The sequence below is a fragment of the Pelophylax lessonae genome, assembly GCF_965119305.1.
Source record: "Pelophylax lessonae genome assembly, chromosome: 1".
In the NCBI taxonomy this organism is placed as follows: Eukaryota; Metazoa; Chordata; class Amphibia; order Anura; family Ranidae; genus Pelophylax; species Pelophylax lessonae.
This window is the reverse complement of record NC_138768.1, coordinates 659,968,728-659,987,500: the sequence shown is the minus strand read 5'-3', so window position 1 is coordinate 659,987,500 and position 18,773 is coordinate 659,968,728. Positions and strand designations below refer to the sequence as shown.

General features: G+C 40.5%; 1 protein-coding gene across 1 annotated transcript in view; it reads right to left on the bottom strand.

Annotated features, from left to right (window-relative positions):
• Window positions 1-222: 222 nt before the first annotated feature.
• HHIP (hedgehog interacting protein) overlaps window positions 223-18,773 on the bottom strand; it is a 169,960-nt gene continuing 151,409 nt past the window's right edge. The window contains exons 12-13 of the mRNA XM_082248303.1: window positions 8,158-8,306; window positions 223-880 (exon numbers count right to left, since the gene is read on the bottom strand). Of these exons, the coding sequence (XP_082104429.1) occupies window positions 687-880; window positions 8,158-8,306 (343 nt within the window). The 3' untranslated portion in view covers window positions 223-686. The remainder of the gene's footprint in view (window positions 881-8,157; window positions 8,307-18,773) is intronic.

Genomic DNA, 18,773 nt, shown 5'->3' with positions numbered 1-18,773 from the left:
TTGTACCCCATAAAAGGTGGTTAGTCCTCCTACTGAGGCAATTCTATTTACATAAAACTGGCTTGTGTAAAGGTTACAGAACATACAGTAACTGTTGTTAAAGCCAGAGAACATCCTGTATTTGATCTACCTCCTCCTCACCCTTCCCCAAAAAGTAGACACATAAGAAAAAGAGTAATATTAAAAATTACAGGTTTATTGCAAAGAATACTTGCATTACTATGATAATATAGTAAAATTACCTGTGAAAGCTAAAAATGCAATTACCTGAGATAATTATATATATAAAAAAAGAAAAGAAAGTGATTTATGAAAACCTGTCCCTCCCACAGTGAATACAAATGAAATACTGTACACATGACATATTTTCATCTAAATACCTATTTTAATGTTACTTTATAGACAAAAAGCATAAAGTTGCTCACATGACCTTCTTGCAGCCAGTGTTTACAATAACAGAATGTTTAATAAATGAATATGTCTATATCTTCACACATACATATACACTCAAATATTCATAAATTACACACACAAACTCACTTTTATGGACAATATATTTAAATTAATAAAAATATTTTAAAACACAGGGATTTAGAGCAGAATTACAAAGTCCTTTTTTGTCTGTTTAATTTACATGGTTTAAAAATAAATGCCCGTTCAGAACGTATCCAAGCAGTCCGCGAAAACTATACAATGTAGCTGGTGAGATCTAGCAAATATGACGTCACATCGATGATTTGGTCTAGAATACCTGCCCTGGCCACTCTGCGAATGTTTCTGTCCACCTGCTCACACTGCGAGCCCAGGTATCCTTTTTTACATAAGCACTTGTTTGGCCTTACACATACACCTCCATGTCGACATGCTGGTTCACATTTTGCTGTTGCAAACAAAGAGAAACAAAATCACCTTTTGAAAGTTCTAGAAACATTAGTTCATTACAGTTGAGAAAAATGTAATACTGAATTCAATACAAGCCTATACATGTTTATCTTTTCTGTACACTCTTTGCCCACTTTCATGGCTTTCCTGGTACACAGAGCTTAGGTGGCCAGAGGTTTATTTAAAGTGACACATCATACTAATCCTGATTTTCATAAAATGTAATGCTGGAAGGCAGGGCTGTGAGACAATCAGCTATGCAACCGGTATTCATTATCCATGTCAGTTCTTTCTGTTAGACAGGATATTGAACCATTGATAATGTCCAATGGGAAATATTCATTTTCTTCTGTAGCAATGTTGTTTGGGTATGGAGGTTCCTATATTTAAAGTGTACTTCCACTTTTGCAGCCAAACTGGAATAACACCTAATGTATATTTATTACATGTCCCCATTCACATAGCATAACTTAAACAAAATATTTAAACATTGCAGCTTACTTTCTTTTAGATGCTCTATACTGGACCCTCCAGAAAGAAAAAAATTACTAAACAAATTTTCTTTTTTGTTTGTGACAGGGCTGGGTAGATCTGCTTGCCAAAATGAACCCTGTCTGTACTATGTAGGCAGGTCATTATCAGCAATTGTAACTAGAACACAGTCTGTTCTAACAAAGGGTAAAAGTCGTAGAGGCTGGGCTTCTTGCATGGTAACAAGGACAGACTTGGGACAGACTAAAGCTGGCCATACTTGGTTCGTCGGGCTGAACAAAAACATCCACACATTTGAGGTGAATGAGGAAATCCTTCCCTGCTGTGCTATTGTATTCTGACAGTGCTGCAGCCACTGATCAAGTGGCTTTTATCCGACAGGTTGAACAGAATTTGACAGAGAAATCAACTTCTGTTCTTTTGCAGTGGCTGTGCATAGATCGAAATTCGGCTAGTTCCTATTAAACTAGCTGAATTTTGATCCATCTATGGCCACCTTTACTCTTACTCTACACAAAAAACCTTGCAGTCACTGTAAAGACTTGCCCTGAGAAACATCTAAAAGTTAAGAATCTTAAAAAATATATATATACAGTATATATATATATATTAAATTAAATTATTATATAAAAATATATAAAAATTAGGCTGCTGCCCGATCCCCCCTATCTGTGGCAGCAGTACAGGGAGAAGTTCCCTGTACTAGCTGTCAGTTTTCCAGATTTCCACTGAACTAAGAACACCAGAATACAATACCAAACTCAAACTTGAAAAATAGCAGTTCATCCAGCCAGAAATATTGGGAGTTAATAATTTCCTGCACTCTCTGCCTCTTAACTGCTAAATCTGTGGACTTCAAAATATCTCCCTCTCTGGTGGAGATGAGAGGGAGGCATTATGTTGTCCTAACAAAGTGTCATATAGTTCTAAACCATTCCCTGTCCTAGGGTGACAGCACTGCTCAGAGTAACTGTCATCCTAGGATAGGAAGTCTGTTAGTTGCAGGATTACCAGGTGATAAAAACAGAAAGCTAACGTAGCCACCAAATCTAAGAACCAGGAAGCTGCAATACTATAATTTTTTTGTTTTAAGTTTGGATACGCTTTAATTACTTGTTGCTCAATTACATAATACAGAATGTAATAGCATTATGAAAATATCTGTTCTCACAGAATTTTAGCAAGATCTGATTGTAAAAAAGCTCTAACATTTTATTAATTAAACCAATCAGCAAAGTACTGGCAGTGCTAGCTATACATAATTTGTATGTTGACAGTAACAAGAGCACACCCTGTTATAACCAGTTATGATAATTGCAAGAAAGAAGAGTACAGAAAAGAATACGCTTCAAGCCCTTAAGTGCAATGTCACTTGTAGGCATGCATTATATTTTGGATTATAACCGAGGATAGCCTGCAGAAGGTTGCATAATAAGGATAGGTATGTGCAGTGAATACTGGCTTCCTATATAAGCCTAATTTGTAAGTAGTTCCATAAGGAGTTAATCTGAAGGAAGAATACCAAACCACAATATTTGATTTGGTGTCAGACCAAAACGTTCTTTATTTACCACTTCAACATACAGACAACAATACCTGATGACGGGTTTTGGATGTTGACTCCAAAAAGTGTTATCTGGTGTATCGCTGATACGTTAAATATGCAAATAAATAGCTGAATAGGGCACTAGATGTGTTGTTGCCTTCTGTCATCGGGTTGGAGAGTGCAAAGAGAAACACTGGTTTGCACTGTTCTAGGACGCTGATAGGGAGATAATTCAAGTTTCTTAAAACTCGTAGTAGTTTTTTTTTCCATTCCAGCAGGGCTGAATGGAAAAAAAAAACTGAAAGCTCAGGAGAAGCTGCTGTACTAACAATCCAATGCTAGTTCGGTGATCTCCCTGCTGTTCCTTTTTTTTCTTTTAAAATTCTTTTTATTGCAAACTTTTTGGTAAAAAACAAAGCCTGTGGGGCATACCCCGGCTTAAACAAACACAATCACAAACTATTAACACTACCACTACAAAAACAAGTTGGAGGTCATGACTTTAACCTCCCAAGAGCATACTGCTCAGTGCCCAACAAACGGATAATGAAAATAAAAAAAAGCACACATTATACATTGTCAGGAGTATACTTTTCCTCCCCCTTGGATTCCCGCTGCGCAACCCCACTAGGCCCAACGGCCTGGAACAATACCAGGAGAATTGCAAACCCAGGCTCCCCTCACCATCACCAGGCACTCACAAGAGGGCTATCTACCATTCAGACACCTTCACACTTAAGGCGTTCCAGCTACAGAGTTTTGGTTGTCCAACGTTAAGTCAGACACTATCCATACCTGCCAGTCCTTTTCAAATTTTTTTGAGCAGCCCCTGGAAATGTATGGCGCCTTGAACAGGGGCACCACAGTGTTAACTAGTCCCTTCCAGAAACTAAGGGTTGGGGGGAGGTCTGACTTCCACTTAAGGACTATCGCTTTCCTTGCATAGAATAAGAGTATACAAATTAGGGTACGTGTCGCCTTGGCAATCGCCAACTGGTCCACCAGTCCAAGGAGACAAATTCCCACTGTTAAAGGGATCGGAAAGGAGGTCAAGCTCGAAATGAACCGAGACACCTCCTGCCAGTAAGAAGCGATCAGAGGGCACTCCCACAAAATGTGTGAGAAACCCGCAGAGTCGCAAGAGCATCTCCAAGAGGAAGCCGAAACACCGGGGTAAATATAATGCAGCCCCTGTGGAGTATAATAAATCCTATGCAATATCTTAAATTGAATCAAGGCATCCCTGGTCACTATGAGCGAGTTGAACAGGAGGTCCTATATGTCCTCCCAGTCCTCACCATCCAGCCCCTCCTCCTCTGCATGCCACACTGCCCGCAGGCCATCCAGACCAGCATAAATAGAGGGCAGCAAAGTCTTATATATTGTAGATAAATGTTTGTTTCCCCTGCTGTTCTTTTGTGTTCCAACGGGGGACGGTCCCCCCACGAGAACACTCCAGTCAGCACTCTCAGCCATTGGCTGAGAGCGCTGATCAGAAGCCGATTGGCAGAAGTTTTTCGGTCATGCCTCTTCGGCCGACTTCTGTTGGACCAACTCCAGCACACATGGGCCGAATGTCAGCTGGTTCGATCGCCGCCTGACATTCAGTCTGTGTGCACTAGTCTTAATACATGGACTGTTAGGTCTCCAATTTTTCATCTGATCTCCTATGAACCTAACTGTGAATTTGCTAGCTGAGAAAAACTGTTCTCCTAGTAGAATGAACAGAATATCTAACAATCTGGGCACCCAAAAAATACCTATGTGACCCAGTTTAGGATTTTATCAATGCAGAAACTGTTTAGGTCAGGTAGTATGCTACAATATAACATAATCTACTGTAAATACTTTCAAACTAATAGTGCTAGGAATTAGCTTTTCAATACAAAAGCAAGTTGTGGTGAATCTGTGAGATGCCCACTGGGATCCAACGTTGTTATATCGTGGGCAACTTGAATAGATTGAAAAGATTAGAGAGAGAATAGATAGAAGAATTATTCAAAACATTTACAGTGCCTTGAAAAAGTATTCATACCCCTTGACATTTTCCACATTTTGTCATGTTACAACCAAAAAGGTAAATGTATTTTATTGGGATTTTATGTGATATAACAACACAAGGTGGCATATAATTGTGATATGGAAGGAAAATGATGAATGGTTTTCACAATTTTTTACAAATACATATCTAAAAAGTGTGACATGCACTTGTATTCAGCCTCCTTTACTCTGATACCCCTAACTAAAACATAGTGGAACCAATTGCCTTCAGAAGTCACCTAAATAGTAAATAGAGTCCACCTGTGTGTAATTTAATCTCAGTATAAATACAGCTGTACTGTGAAGCCCACAGAGGTTTGTTAGAGAACCTTAGTGAACAAATAGCATCATTAAGGCCAAGAGGCACACCAGACAGGTCAGGAATAAAGTTGTGGAGAAGTTTAAAGCAGGGTTAGATTATAAAAAAATATCTCAAGCTTTGAACATCTCACTGAGCACTGTTTAATCCATCATCCAAAAATGGAAAGAGCATGGCACATGTGCAAACCTACCAAGACATGGTCATCCACCTAAACCGACAGGCCGGGCAAGGAGAGCATTAATCAGAGAAGCTGCCAAGAGGCCCATTGTAACTCTGGAGGAGCTGCTGAGATCCACAGCTTAGGTGGGAGAATCTGGCCACAGGACAACTATTAGTCGTGCTCTCCACAATTCTGGCCTTTAAGGAAGAGTGGCAAGAAGAAAGCCATTGTTGAAGAAAGCCATAGGAAGTCCTGTTTTCAGTTTGTGAGACGCCATGTGGGGGACACAGCAAACATATGGAAGAAGGTGCTCTGGTCAGATGAGACCAAAATTGAACTTTTGGCCTAAAAGCAAAACGCTATGTGTGGTGGAAAACTAATACTGCACATGAAAACACACCATCCCCACCGTGAAACATGGTGGTGGCAGCGTCATGTTGTGGGAATGCTATTTTTCAGGGGGACAGGGAAGCTGGTCAGAGTCGATGGGAAGATGGATGGAGCAAAATACAGGGCATTCTTAGAAAAAATCAGATGTGTGCAATCAGCGCCACCTATAAATATATATTTTTCTATTTTATTTTTATTGTACCTCCTACACTAAGTGATCAAACAAAATAACTATATGTAAAACTCTGTGTTCAGTAGCTGCTGAACACCTATTAGTGATTTCACCACACTAAGGAATAATCAATATATAAACATATGGTGCAGCAATGCTGAATATTCAATAGTGTGAACAACTCCTATTAAAGCCAAAAGACAATAATAATAAGTGAATTAACATATAAATGTGTAAAGTAAAAGTCATTTTATAAATATATATTCCACCGCCGTGCTCAGATCTTATTAAACAAATGAATTGGTGGCGCCACCACCACCAGGTGAATTGAACGCTCACCTCACTCCTGTCAATAACAGACTTATTTCACAATTCCCACCAGTCACTCTGAAGTGGATGTAAAACTTCCTTCCTTAGATCTAGTACTCCCGTCTGAGCCAATACTTCTCACATGGACTACATGTAACACAAAGGCAACTCTACAGTGCTCTCCATTTAAATAATTTATTAAGATGCCCCAATTAAAATACACTTACAAGAAATCTGATTAAAAAAGCATATATAAATCACCAATCGATCGTTAGATTGCATTACCACACCATTTGGGTTTCATCAGCTGTGTGACATCCTGAATTCAATAATTGTTCACAGTATTGAGTATTCAGCAGTGCTGCACCATATGTTTATATATTAGTCTTAGAAGAAAACTTTTTAGAGTCTGCAAAAGACTTGAGACTGGGGCATAGGTTTACCTTCCAGCAGGATAACGACTCTAAACATACAGCCAGAGCTACAATGGAATGGTTTAGATCAAAGCATATTCATTTGTTAGAATGGCCCAGTCAAAGTCCAGAGCTAAATTCAATTGAGAATCTGTGGCAAGACTTTAAAATTGCTGTTCACAGAAGCTCTCAAACCAATCTGACAGAGCTTGAGCTATTTGGCAGAGAAGAATGAGCAGAGCTTGAGCTATTTGGCAGAGAAGAATGAGCAAAAGTTTCACTCTCTAAATGTGCAGAGCTGGTAGAGACAAACCCAAAAAGACTTGCAGCTGTAATTACAGTGAAAGGTGGTTCTACAAAATATTGACTCAGGGGGGCTGAATACAAATACACGCCACACTTTTCAGATATTTATTTGAAACATTTGAAAACCATTTATCGTTTTCATTCCACTTTACAATTATGTGCCACTTTGTGTGGGTCTATCATATAAAATCCCAACAAAATACATTACGTTTTTGGTTGTAACATGACAAAATGTGGAACATTGCAAGGGGTATGAATACTTTTTCAAGGTACTGTATTTATAAATGATTATTCTGGCTATTTGCACATGGGTAAATACCCAGTTTATTTAAAGAGGCAGTGCAAAGGATTAAGTACAAAGTGTGGATAGGTCATCAACCAATAACATTTTCATTTATTAAAGTTAGATTGGCTAAAAATTTCTGGATGGCTATTATGTGTTTTCCGTGCTGTTCTTGGCCTTATTTAAAATGATAAAATATGTATCTCAGGCATATATATGGTATCTATATACTGTATCTATATATCCTACAGTAAATAGCCAAACATGTTTTTACTGATCTGGCAAAGCTGAACTTTTTATAAGTTGTAGATGTGTATGTTTTTATATGGAGTTGTAAAGGACCAGCCTTTTTTTTTTTTTTTTCATGAAATCACTGTATAAATCATTATTGTTTTTGGTATTTAATACACTAAAATATAGACCATTAACAAAACTCCAAACAAAACATAATATCAGATTAGCAGAAATCTAGGTGCTGTAGAGTAAATCAACAGAAGAAAATTCCCATCATGGTAGAGAGACAGCAGTATGGCTCATATGTCATATGGTATGCAAAATGTCATTACACAGAGACATTGGGCTTTTTCCAGCATTGATCCACCACAATAAAATTACAGCTACAAAAGTATCAAGGTCCCAAATTATATATATTCTGAGGCACCCGGAAACGCATACAACATTTACGTCACTTTGCTTGGTAATGTCCCTAAATCCCTATAATCCTTTTCTCTCGAGTTACATGAATCTGGGTATAGTTCAGAGTATTTCTCTGTGGTGATGATGACAAATTAATGGAAAACACATAGTAAAAGCATGGTATTCATAATAGAAAGATTACTAACCCATCCGACAGAACTCTCCTTCCCATCCTTGATTGCAACAGCATTTTCCAGTGGGTGTACAATGGCCATTTTTACAGTGACGAGAGCATTCTGAGGACAGGGGCTGCGGTGGGAGCACAGGCCTCTTGCACTCTTCAGGCATTCTTGGCCTAAAAAAATCAACAAAAACAAAAATTACAAAAGTTAACATTCATTCATCAGTTATTATTATGTAAAAATGTATTCTTTGCGGTAAATACTTTAAAGGGTTCCACAGAGTAAGACATCTATATCCTGTAACTTCAGATTTTTGTTTGCTTTAGAGCAGGGAATGGGTAGAACTTCTATCAGTTTTAGTTTGGTCTATGGTCTCGTTGTTTTTTTTCCCTATCTTTTCTGGAACTGGGAATGAGACCAAATCTCCTAATAAAGGCCAAATACTGCAAATAAACCTAAGGGAGGATCTAACTATTTCTAGTGAGAAATAGCAGCACACTTTCTGGCACTCCTGTTTCTTACGTTTGTAAATATGCAGTGAAAGATCTAAGGTACTGCTGCATCTGGTTCTTCATCTCAGAAATTTGGAGTGAAATTTAGTTATGTCAATACTATGCTACTTACTGTTCTTTTTGCTGATGGTTCCAATATGAAGAAGTGGGGCCCTACTTTTACCAAGATGAATGCCTCCACACATGTGCAGAACAAAGAATGGTAAGCTATAATTTGGAAAGGATCGACTGCAAGGAGACCACAGGCAATACTTGTGACTAGCTTTTTGCCCACTGCCTTCATTTTCTTGGGCATAGCTTCCAGAGTTCATATTCTTTTTAAAGTGGCTGTAAAGGCACAAGGTTTTTTACCTTCATGCATTCTAAAAAAAAAACCCCAGACCCTCATATTACTTACCTAAGCCCCCTCTCGATCCAGCAATGTTCACGAGAGCCTTGCATCACCAGGGACTCAGACTCCTAATTGGCTTTTGGCAGCAGCAGGAGCCATTGGCTCTATTGCTGTCAACAAAGCCAGTGAACCAATCAGGAGACGGAGGAGGCAGGGCTGAACCACGGCTCCGTGTGTGAATGGACACACAGAGCTGCGGGTTGGGAGTGTGCCTGCTTGGATGCCCCCACGCAAGGGAGGAACCAGGAGCGCCGGCAAGGTACCTGAGAAGAGGAGGATCCGGGCTGCTCTGTGCAAAACCATTGCACAGAGCAGGTAAGTATAGCATGTTTAAAAAAAACAAAAACAAGGCTTTAGTATCACTTTAAGTACATATTGACTGCTATCTCCACACCTGACCTTGTTAGTATAGCAACTAACAAGGTAAGCAACCTCCAAATTAAGGTGACCTGTGCCACCTATGTTATCATTCTGGCAATATAACAATATAAATATAGCATACATATATTTCCGCAAATATGTGGAAAACAGGGAACGATATTTAAATAACCATTTCATTTTGTAAGGTAACTATTAGTACAGCATACTTATAATATATAAAGTTAGCCACAAGGACTGAAAATGTCCTTTTTCAGATTTCAGGCATAACCAAACGCTCATTAGTACAACATCCTAGCAAGCAGAAAACCTCTATTTGCTCCCAGGTGCAAGCAATTAAAACACATAATAAATCCAGTGACAGTAAAGCACTGAAAAGTGCCAATAAATCGACACCATAAATGCTGTTTGTGTACAAGTGTAGGCTGTGTTCTAGAATTGAGAAAGGTATATCACACAGTACACTTACCATACACATATTTGGAATAGGAGATGGGCCTCTACATTATATGGAAAATAGTGTGCTGAATTTTATTTTATTTCCGTAAATATGTTACAAAACAACTGCAAAAATACAGAAATTATTTACAGAGATTATTACTGTAAAAATGTTTTATCTGTGCTGTGTAAAAACTCACTGCAGCAATTGGATGTATGTAAACATTGCCACTTCAATAAAGCAGACCTTCAATTTTAAATCAAATTTTGCAGCAGCCTAACCAACCACCTTTTTTTTTCATAGCTGACCTGCCCATCGCCTCTATTTACCCCTAGGCGAGAATGACATTAATTCTCTTGCTGAAGCCTCCTGGGATACCAACATCACATATCCCAGGAGGCTGCAGTATAACAGACTGCATAGGAGGAGGGTGAGCCTGTTACCACATCAAAATCATGCCAGGTGCAAGAAACAAGAAGAGACAGCAAGCTCTTGGTAAGAGTTTTGGTGGCTTGGGGCAGTACAACATAAGATTCACTGGGCTTGTGAGCATGTTTTTCCTAAATAAAAAATAGCATCAAAAGGTAAGTGGCAATTGGGGATGTTGTTTTTTTTTTGGGGGGGGGGGGTTAAGAATGAAGTTCCTTTTTAAAAAACATGTCATATTTTGAGGGGAAAAAAAGAAGAGGACTTCAAAAGCAACACTGAAGTGTCAGCCTCTGCACCTACCTTACACAATAAGATAAACACTAGTGTAGATTACAGAGTACTAGTACATGGATGCAGATATTGCTCTTAATATACAACATAGTATCCATACTGTCATAGTACAACATAGCATCCATACTGTCATACTACAACATAGTATCCATACTGTCATACTACAACATAGTATCCATACTGTCATACTACAAAATAATATCCATACTGTCATACTACAACATAGTACCCGTACTGTCATACTACAACATAGTATCCGTACTGTCATACTACAACATAGTATCCATACTGTCATACTACAACATAGTATCCATACTGTCATACTACAAAATAATATCCATACTGTCATACTACAACATAGTATCCGTACTGTCATACTACAACATAGTATCCATACTGTCATAGTACAACATAATATCCGTACTGTCAGACTACAAAATAATATCCATACTGTCATACTACAACATAGTATCCATACTGTCATAGTACAACATAGTATCCATACTGTCATACTACAACATAGTATCCATACTGTCATACTACAAAATAGTATCCATACTGTCATAGTACAACATAGTATCCATACTGTCATACTACAACATAGTATCGGTACTGTCATAGTACAACATAATATCCATACTGTCATACTACAAAATAATATCCATACTGTCATACTACAACATAGTATCCATACTGTCATAGTACAACATAGTATCCATACTGTCATACTACAAAATAGTATCCATACTGTCATAGTACAACATAGTATCCATACTGTCATACTACAACATAGTATCCATACTGTCATACTACAAAATAGTATCCATACTGTTATAGTACAACATAGTATCCATACTGTCATACTAAAACATAGTATCCATACTGTCATAGTACAAAATAGTATCCATACTGTCATACTACAACATAGTATCCATACTGTCATAGTACAAAATAGTATCCATACTGTTATACTACAACATAGTATCCATACTGTCATACTGCAACATAGTATCCATACTTTCATACTACAAAATAGTAACCATACTGTCATAGTACAACATAGTATCCATACTGTCATACTACAACATAGTATCCATACTGTCATAGTACAACATAGTATCCATACTGTCATACTACAACATAGTATCCATACTGTCATAGTACAACATAGTATCCATACTGTCATACTACAACATAGTATCCATACTGTCATAGTACAACATAGTATCCATACTGTCATACTACAACATAGTATCCATACTGTCATTGTACAACATAGTATCCATACTGTCATAGTACAACATAGTATCCATACTGTCATACTACAACATAGTATCCATACTGTCATTGTACAACATAGTATCCATACTGTCATAGCACAACATAGTATCCATACTGTCATACTACAACATAGTATCCATACTGTCATACTACAACATAGTATCCATTAGGGCTGGGGAATATAATCGAAAGATCGATGCATCGCGATTCGACCCTTCGCGATTCTGCATCGATGCGGGCTGCCGGCATAATCGATTATACGAAATGACGTCATCAGCAGCGGCCACGCCCTATCGCGCAAGGGAAAAAAAAAATCACAAGATCGCAGGATCGGCAGCTGATTGGTGGGTTAGTGGCGGGAGCTTAATAAAAAGGCTCCGCCCCTCCCCTCCCCTTCCGCCTCTTTGACCCGGGCCGAGGCGCAGCAAGACATCCCCCGCGTGTATCGGCGTCCCACCTGCGGCCTAGAAGCCAGCCAGCCAGCCATCCAAGCCAGAAGCCGCCAGTCCAGTGAGTCCACACACAGGAGCGAGGAGCCCCAAGTGCGTCCCCATCGCAGCCAGCCAGCGCCGCCAGCCTCACCTCACCTCACCGTAGCTGACAGGCCCTGGAGGCCCAGCCGCCACGCCACTGCCAGTGACGCCAGCCGCCCGCCACAGAGCCCAGAGAGCAGCACAGCACCTGTCCTCCTCTGCAATGCAGTGCACAACAACCCACACAGTCACACAGCAGGTATGTCCGAACAAATAATTGTGTAATCATTCATGGGGGTCTCTCGTCTGTATCTCTGGGGGATGTCTGTGATGGGGGGGGCCTGGGACAGGGGACGGTCGGTCGGGGCACGGGGGTACTGTTCTGCTGTGGCAGTCTGGCAGCCAGGAGGGTCAGTCAGTGTCAGTGGAGGCCTGGGGGTCTCTGTCAGTGTCAGTCAGCTATGGGGGTCTGGGCAAGGGGGGGACTCACTCAGTGTTTGTCAGTGCTGTGGGGGATTGGGGAAGGTGTGGGGGACATCCAGGTCTCTGTCAGTGTGGGGGTCTGGGCAAGGGGGGACTCACTCTCACTCAAGTGTTTGTCAGTGCTGTGGGGGATTGGTGAAGGTGTGGGACTTCCAGGTCTCTGTCAGTGTGGGGGTCTGGGCAAGGGGGGGACTCACTCACTCTCAGTGTTTGTCAGTGCTGTGGGGGATTGGGGAAGGTGTGGGACATCCACCCAGGTCTCTGTCAGTGTGTCAGGCTGCAGTCAGCTCAGCTGTGGGGGGAGGGGGGTCTCTGTCAGTGTCACTGTCACTGTCACAGGCAGCTGTGGGGTAAGGGGGGGCCCCGGGGGTTTTGGCTCAGTGCATGCAAGGAAGGGAGTCTGACAGACAGACAGACAGTCATATTTTATGAAAGATGTTGCTTGGTTGATTTGTTGCGGCTTAGTTTACAAGTTTTTTTTTTTATTTTTTTTTAAACACTGACAGAGTTTGGCAACTTACGTCATCCGTCTCCGTCACATACGTGGTAGTATGGTGGTAAATATGGCAGAAGGAGAAAAAGATCGAGAGATAAAAAATGCACCTAGCGTTTTAAGAGCAAACATCTGGGCACATTTCGGATTTTACGAACACACAGGGAAGCGTGAGTTGGACAAGACACACGCCGTATGTAAAGCCTGTCACACAAAAATTAAATACCTAGGGAATACTACGAACTTGAGAAACCATGTTAGCCGTTTTCACTCTGAGTTAGTACCACCTGTCGCCACCAGCAGTGCCACCACTGCCAAGGAAAGACTGCTAGACCCAGATCAGCCAAGAATTGATGCCATACTGTCAACTTATCCGCCCAACTCAGAAAAAGGGAAGAAACTAACCAAAGCTGTGGCAGCTTTCATCGCCAAGGACCTCGTGGACAACGCTGGGTTTCGCTACCTTGTGAAGACGCTAGAGCCACGTTATAAGATCCCATCACGCAGGCACTTTACAGAAAACGTTATACCTGCACTCTACCACGACACCAAAGCTCAGGTACTTGCGTCAATGAACCAAGCCAGTCGAGTCGCAATAACGTGTGATTCATGGGCGTCGGTCACAACGGAGTCCTATGTTACAATAACAGCACATTACGTTACTAAGGACTGGCAGGTCTTGTCACATGTGTTGCAAACAAGAGCCATTTATGAGTCTCACACAGGTGCTCATCTGGCAGAGCTACTGTCTCATGTTGTGGAAGAATGGCAGCTGTCTGATAAATCTGTAGTGCTTGTGACCGACAACGCGGCGAACATGATAGTTGCAGCTCAAGTTGGTAAATTTCCTCATGTTAAATGTTTTGCCCATACACTCAATCTTGCATGCCAGGGGGCACTGAAAGGGGCCACGCTCTCCAGGCTTCTCGCCAGAGTGCAACGAATATCCACATTCTTCCATCGCAGCACTAGAGCAAGCCACTGTCTAAAAGAGAAACAGAAATGTCTGGGCCTGAAGAATCATAAGCTAATAACTGATGTGCCAACAAGATGGAACAGCGCATATGACATGGTCGAGAGGTTCTTAGAACAACAACCTGCAGTTTGTGCCACCTTGCTGTCTCCAGAAGTCAGAAAAGGAGAGTCTGATCTCTGCACTCTCAATGAAACAGATGTGTCAAATGCAGAGGACGCTGTGAGTGCATTAAAGCCAATGAAGGATGCAACCTTGCTGATGTCAGAAGAGCGCAACCCAACAGTGTCTCTCATTGCCCCTCTAAATGCACAACTGCTCCAGAGCATGAAAGACACCATGGGAGACACAGCCATGACCCATGAGATCAAGAATGCAATCAAAACAGATCTCCTGAAGAGGTACAGCAGTGAGGCAGAGAAGAAGATCCTTCATACAGCCTCTGCTCTGGATCCTCGCTTTAAAGGACTGCCTTTTATTCTCACAGAGGAGGAGAGATCGGAGATATACAGAGGAGTGACTGAGGAGGCTGCATCTTTGGAGGTAATTAGAATTTCATCATGTTTCCTGCCAGACAGCTAGAAGCTCAGCTACATTGTGTTGTGTAATAACATGCCCTGATTCACTGATGCGGTTTGGGAAGTGGAACTGTATGGTATGGATTACCGTGCAGTTTCCCACACCTCATCAATGAATCACACTCTTAGTCAGTTCAGCTCTTCTTATACTATTATCTTTTGTTCAAACACACAGATTACATCTAATAGAAGGACAAATGTGGATGAAGTGCCTAGGGAAAAAGCAACTGTGGAAGAAGAAACAACACACATTGAGGACAGCCATTCTCCTCCCAAAAAAAAGGCCACAACATCGCTGCTCATGACTTTGCTGGGGCAGTCTTTCACTGATGGTGCAATAGAACCTAAGACCCCCTATGCCAAGGCAGAAGACGAAATGGAAAAATATTGTAAAGCCCCACCTCTGCCTCTCACTGAGGACCCTTTAAAATGGTGGCGTGAGCATGAGGTCATATTCCCCCTCCTCTCTCAGCTGTCAAAGCAATACTTGTGTATCCCAGGTACAAGTGTATCTGCAGAGCGGGTTTTCTCTACTGCAGGAGATGTTATAACAGCGAAAAGAAGCAGTCTTAAACCTGAGCATGTGGATCATCTAGTGTTCTTACAGAAAAACCTACATGTTCCCAAATGCTAAGCACTGAAATAATTACTAATTCCTGTTTTTAATGAATTAGTAATTACTAATTCAGTCTGCCGCCAGTCACCAGTCAGTCACATCACCAGTCTTGTTTTATAGCTTTATAGCACTGATGGTTTGTTTTTGAAGATTGTCCTGTCCAATGTGTCCATTTCCAATCCATAATCCGTTCCGTTGCTTCACACTAAAAGTGTCTAGGCAAGTACTAGGGGTTCATTTAACCCTCAACCAAATAAATAATATTAAAGTGTATTTTCTTCTAGACAACTGACACCAAGCCAGCCACGGTGCAGCATTATAGGAAGGAAAATCATTGAGAGAAATAACTTGTACATTTGAAGCTTAACCTCGAGTAAATCTTATCTTATTGGATCACAAACACCAATTGTGGATTCTTGTGTAATATACTATATTTGTGAGTTTGTGAATGTGACCCCCATAGGATTTCCTCAAGGTTAAGCTTCAGTTTACAATTTATTCTCTCAAGGATTTTCCTTCCTCTAATGGTGGCTTGTTGGCTAGCTTGGCTTCAGTTACAGATGTAATCGACATGGTAGAGTGCTGCTCAGTGCAGTGCAGGTAAAGTTTTCTTTCTGTAACGTGACTGACTGACTGACTGTCGTGACAACTCAAGAGCTTATAACGCAGCTCTAGCATTAACTCAACACACACACACAGTGTGTGTGTGTTGAGTTGATGCTGATGAGGCTGCGTATAAGCTTTTGAGTAGTCACGACACACACACACACACACACATTGTGTTTAGTTGACTGGCAATGGCAGGGGCAAACACAATCGCAGTGAACCTGGAACATTTTATATTTTTTACAGCTTTTCTAGCACTGGAGAGATGGAGAATGGCTTGTTTTCAAAAATGGTCCATTCACATAAGTGAATTGATAATTATTTAAGCTTAAGCTTATATTTGTATAACTCCCCTCTAGCAGCCATCAACTCACTTCACTTGAGTTGACTGGCAGTTGCAGGGGGAAACAAACATCACGGTGAACATGGAAGTTATGCAGCAGTGCACTATTGCCAGGTTCACCTTTGATATTTGCTACTAGTCAGGAAGTGCTCTGTTTTGTAGAGGACAGGTTATGGCACACACCTGGAAATTATTGCAACGCATGTCTGTCTGCTGGTCTGTTGTACTCTGTAGCAATAGCAAGTGTAGGGGGTTCCCTCAACCAAACAAATACTAAAGGTAAAAGTGTATCTAGACAACTGAAGGCAAGCCAGGCAGCCACGGTACAGGAAAGGACATCCTTGAAAGATTAAATCAATCATACATTGAAGCATAAAACCTTGATTAAATCTTTACTGGATCACAAATACACACAAACCTGACCTAACCTATATGCCTTGAGTTGTACCAGTGTGGCAATGCCAAACCTTTCTTCAGTTCTCATGATTCTGATGCAGACAATCGTGTTGTGTGTTTTTTTGTGATCCCATGAATTGAATTGATTTACTCAAGGTTTAAGCTTTAGTTGATGATTTACTCTGTCAAGGGTTTTCCTTCCTCTAATGGTGGCTTTGGCTTGGCTTCAGTTGGGTTTAATCGTGGTAGAGACAGAGACTGTCTGCAGGACAGGTAACGTTTTCTGTAAAGTAAGTGACATAAAAGTGACATAAGTGAATTGATAAGCTTAAAGCTTATATTTGTAACTCCCCTCTAGCAGCCAATCCATCAACTCACTTGAGTTGACTGGCAGTTGCAGAGGGAAACAAACATCACGGTGAACATGGAAGTTATGCAGCAGTGCAGTATTGCCAGGTTCACCCTTGATGTTTGCTACTAGTCAGGAAGTGCTCTGTTTTGTAGAGGACAGGTTATGGCACACCTGGAATTTATTGCAATGAATATTCACATAAAAGGATTTATATATAATGTTTTGTGGGAATTTATGATGACCATTTTCACAAGAATATTAGCTTGGCTGGCTGGCTGGCTGGCTGGCTTCTTCTATCTTGGCTTGCCTTAAAGTACAACTATAGGCCAAACTTTATCCAAAATCCAAAAAGTTTGGCCTTTAGTTGTACTTTAAATGGTGGTAGGCCTGGCTTATATTAATATTTTCTTTTATGAAGCAGTAAACTGCACTACTACAGTTTTTTTACTAATTTTACTGTTACTTCTAGTAAAATACTAGTGTTGTTGTCTGTCTCTGCTATGCTGTTTGCATTTTCAGACCTTCCTATATGTTTGCAGTGCAAGTGCACTAAAGTATGCAGGGCTTGCAGGCCATGACAGGGTCCAGGAAAGTGTCCTTTGAAGCAAATGAAAATAAAAAGGATTCTTTTATTTGTGACTGCTTGATTGTTTGTTTTTTTTTATAAAGTTTTAAAAACCATTGGGCAGTGGGCTGGGCATGGGCATTGGGCAGTAATCGTGATGCATCGTGATGCATCGCGGAATCAAATCGTATCGAATCGCGACCCTAATAATCGTAATCGCATCGAATCGTGAGGTAAGTGAAGATGCACAGCCCTAGTATCCATACTGTCATAGTACAACATAGTATCCATACTGTCATAGTACAACATAGTATCCATACTGTCAGGCTGCTAAGACAAGGTGGGAACCCTTTCTAATGTTTTTTCCTAAAGGGAGATAAAATGCTGACCACACATCTTGATGGGAAAAAAAATAACTAACTAGGGCTATTCTGATCTTATTTAAAGTGGCAATAAAAAGAAAACAATTTTTACATTGTATATTGCAGTTTAACAATCCTTAGATGTTATGGCTGCATTTGTTTTCTTTTTTAGGCTTTCTTTCTTCTATTGTAATCTGGGGATCTAACCAATAAGTCTATTGTTTTTCAAAAGAACAAGCTCTACTTTAAATTTATCAGTTAGAGTGCTGGGGCAAACCATTTACCACTGACAGGGGTGCCTGCAGTGGTCAGCTTTTATTTATTTATTCAAATAAAACCTTTTCCCCAAAAGAAAAAAAAACTGTTGCTGTAACTGCAGTGTGAGCTGAAGTTTGGCTTAAATGTGTTAGTGTATTTAAATCTGCTAGTACATTTAACACTCCCCTTCCCCCAGACTGGTAATGCTGCTGTCCAAAGGTGCCCCTGTGCTCCTTTATCCAGAGTGTGAGGTGTGCTACTGGCTAAATCACTAGGTGAATACAGAGGGGAAAAAAGCCTAAAAAAGAAAATGTAGCCACCACATCTAAGGATTGGTAAACTGCAATATACTACATTTATGGTTTAGGGTTTTAAGTAAACACATTTTTGCCAGGTTACTGAAGAATCCCTTACAAGGTAC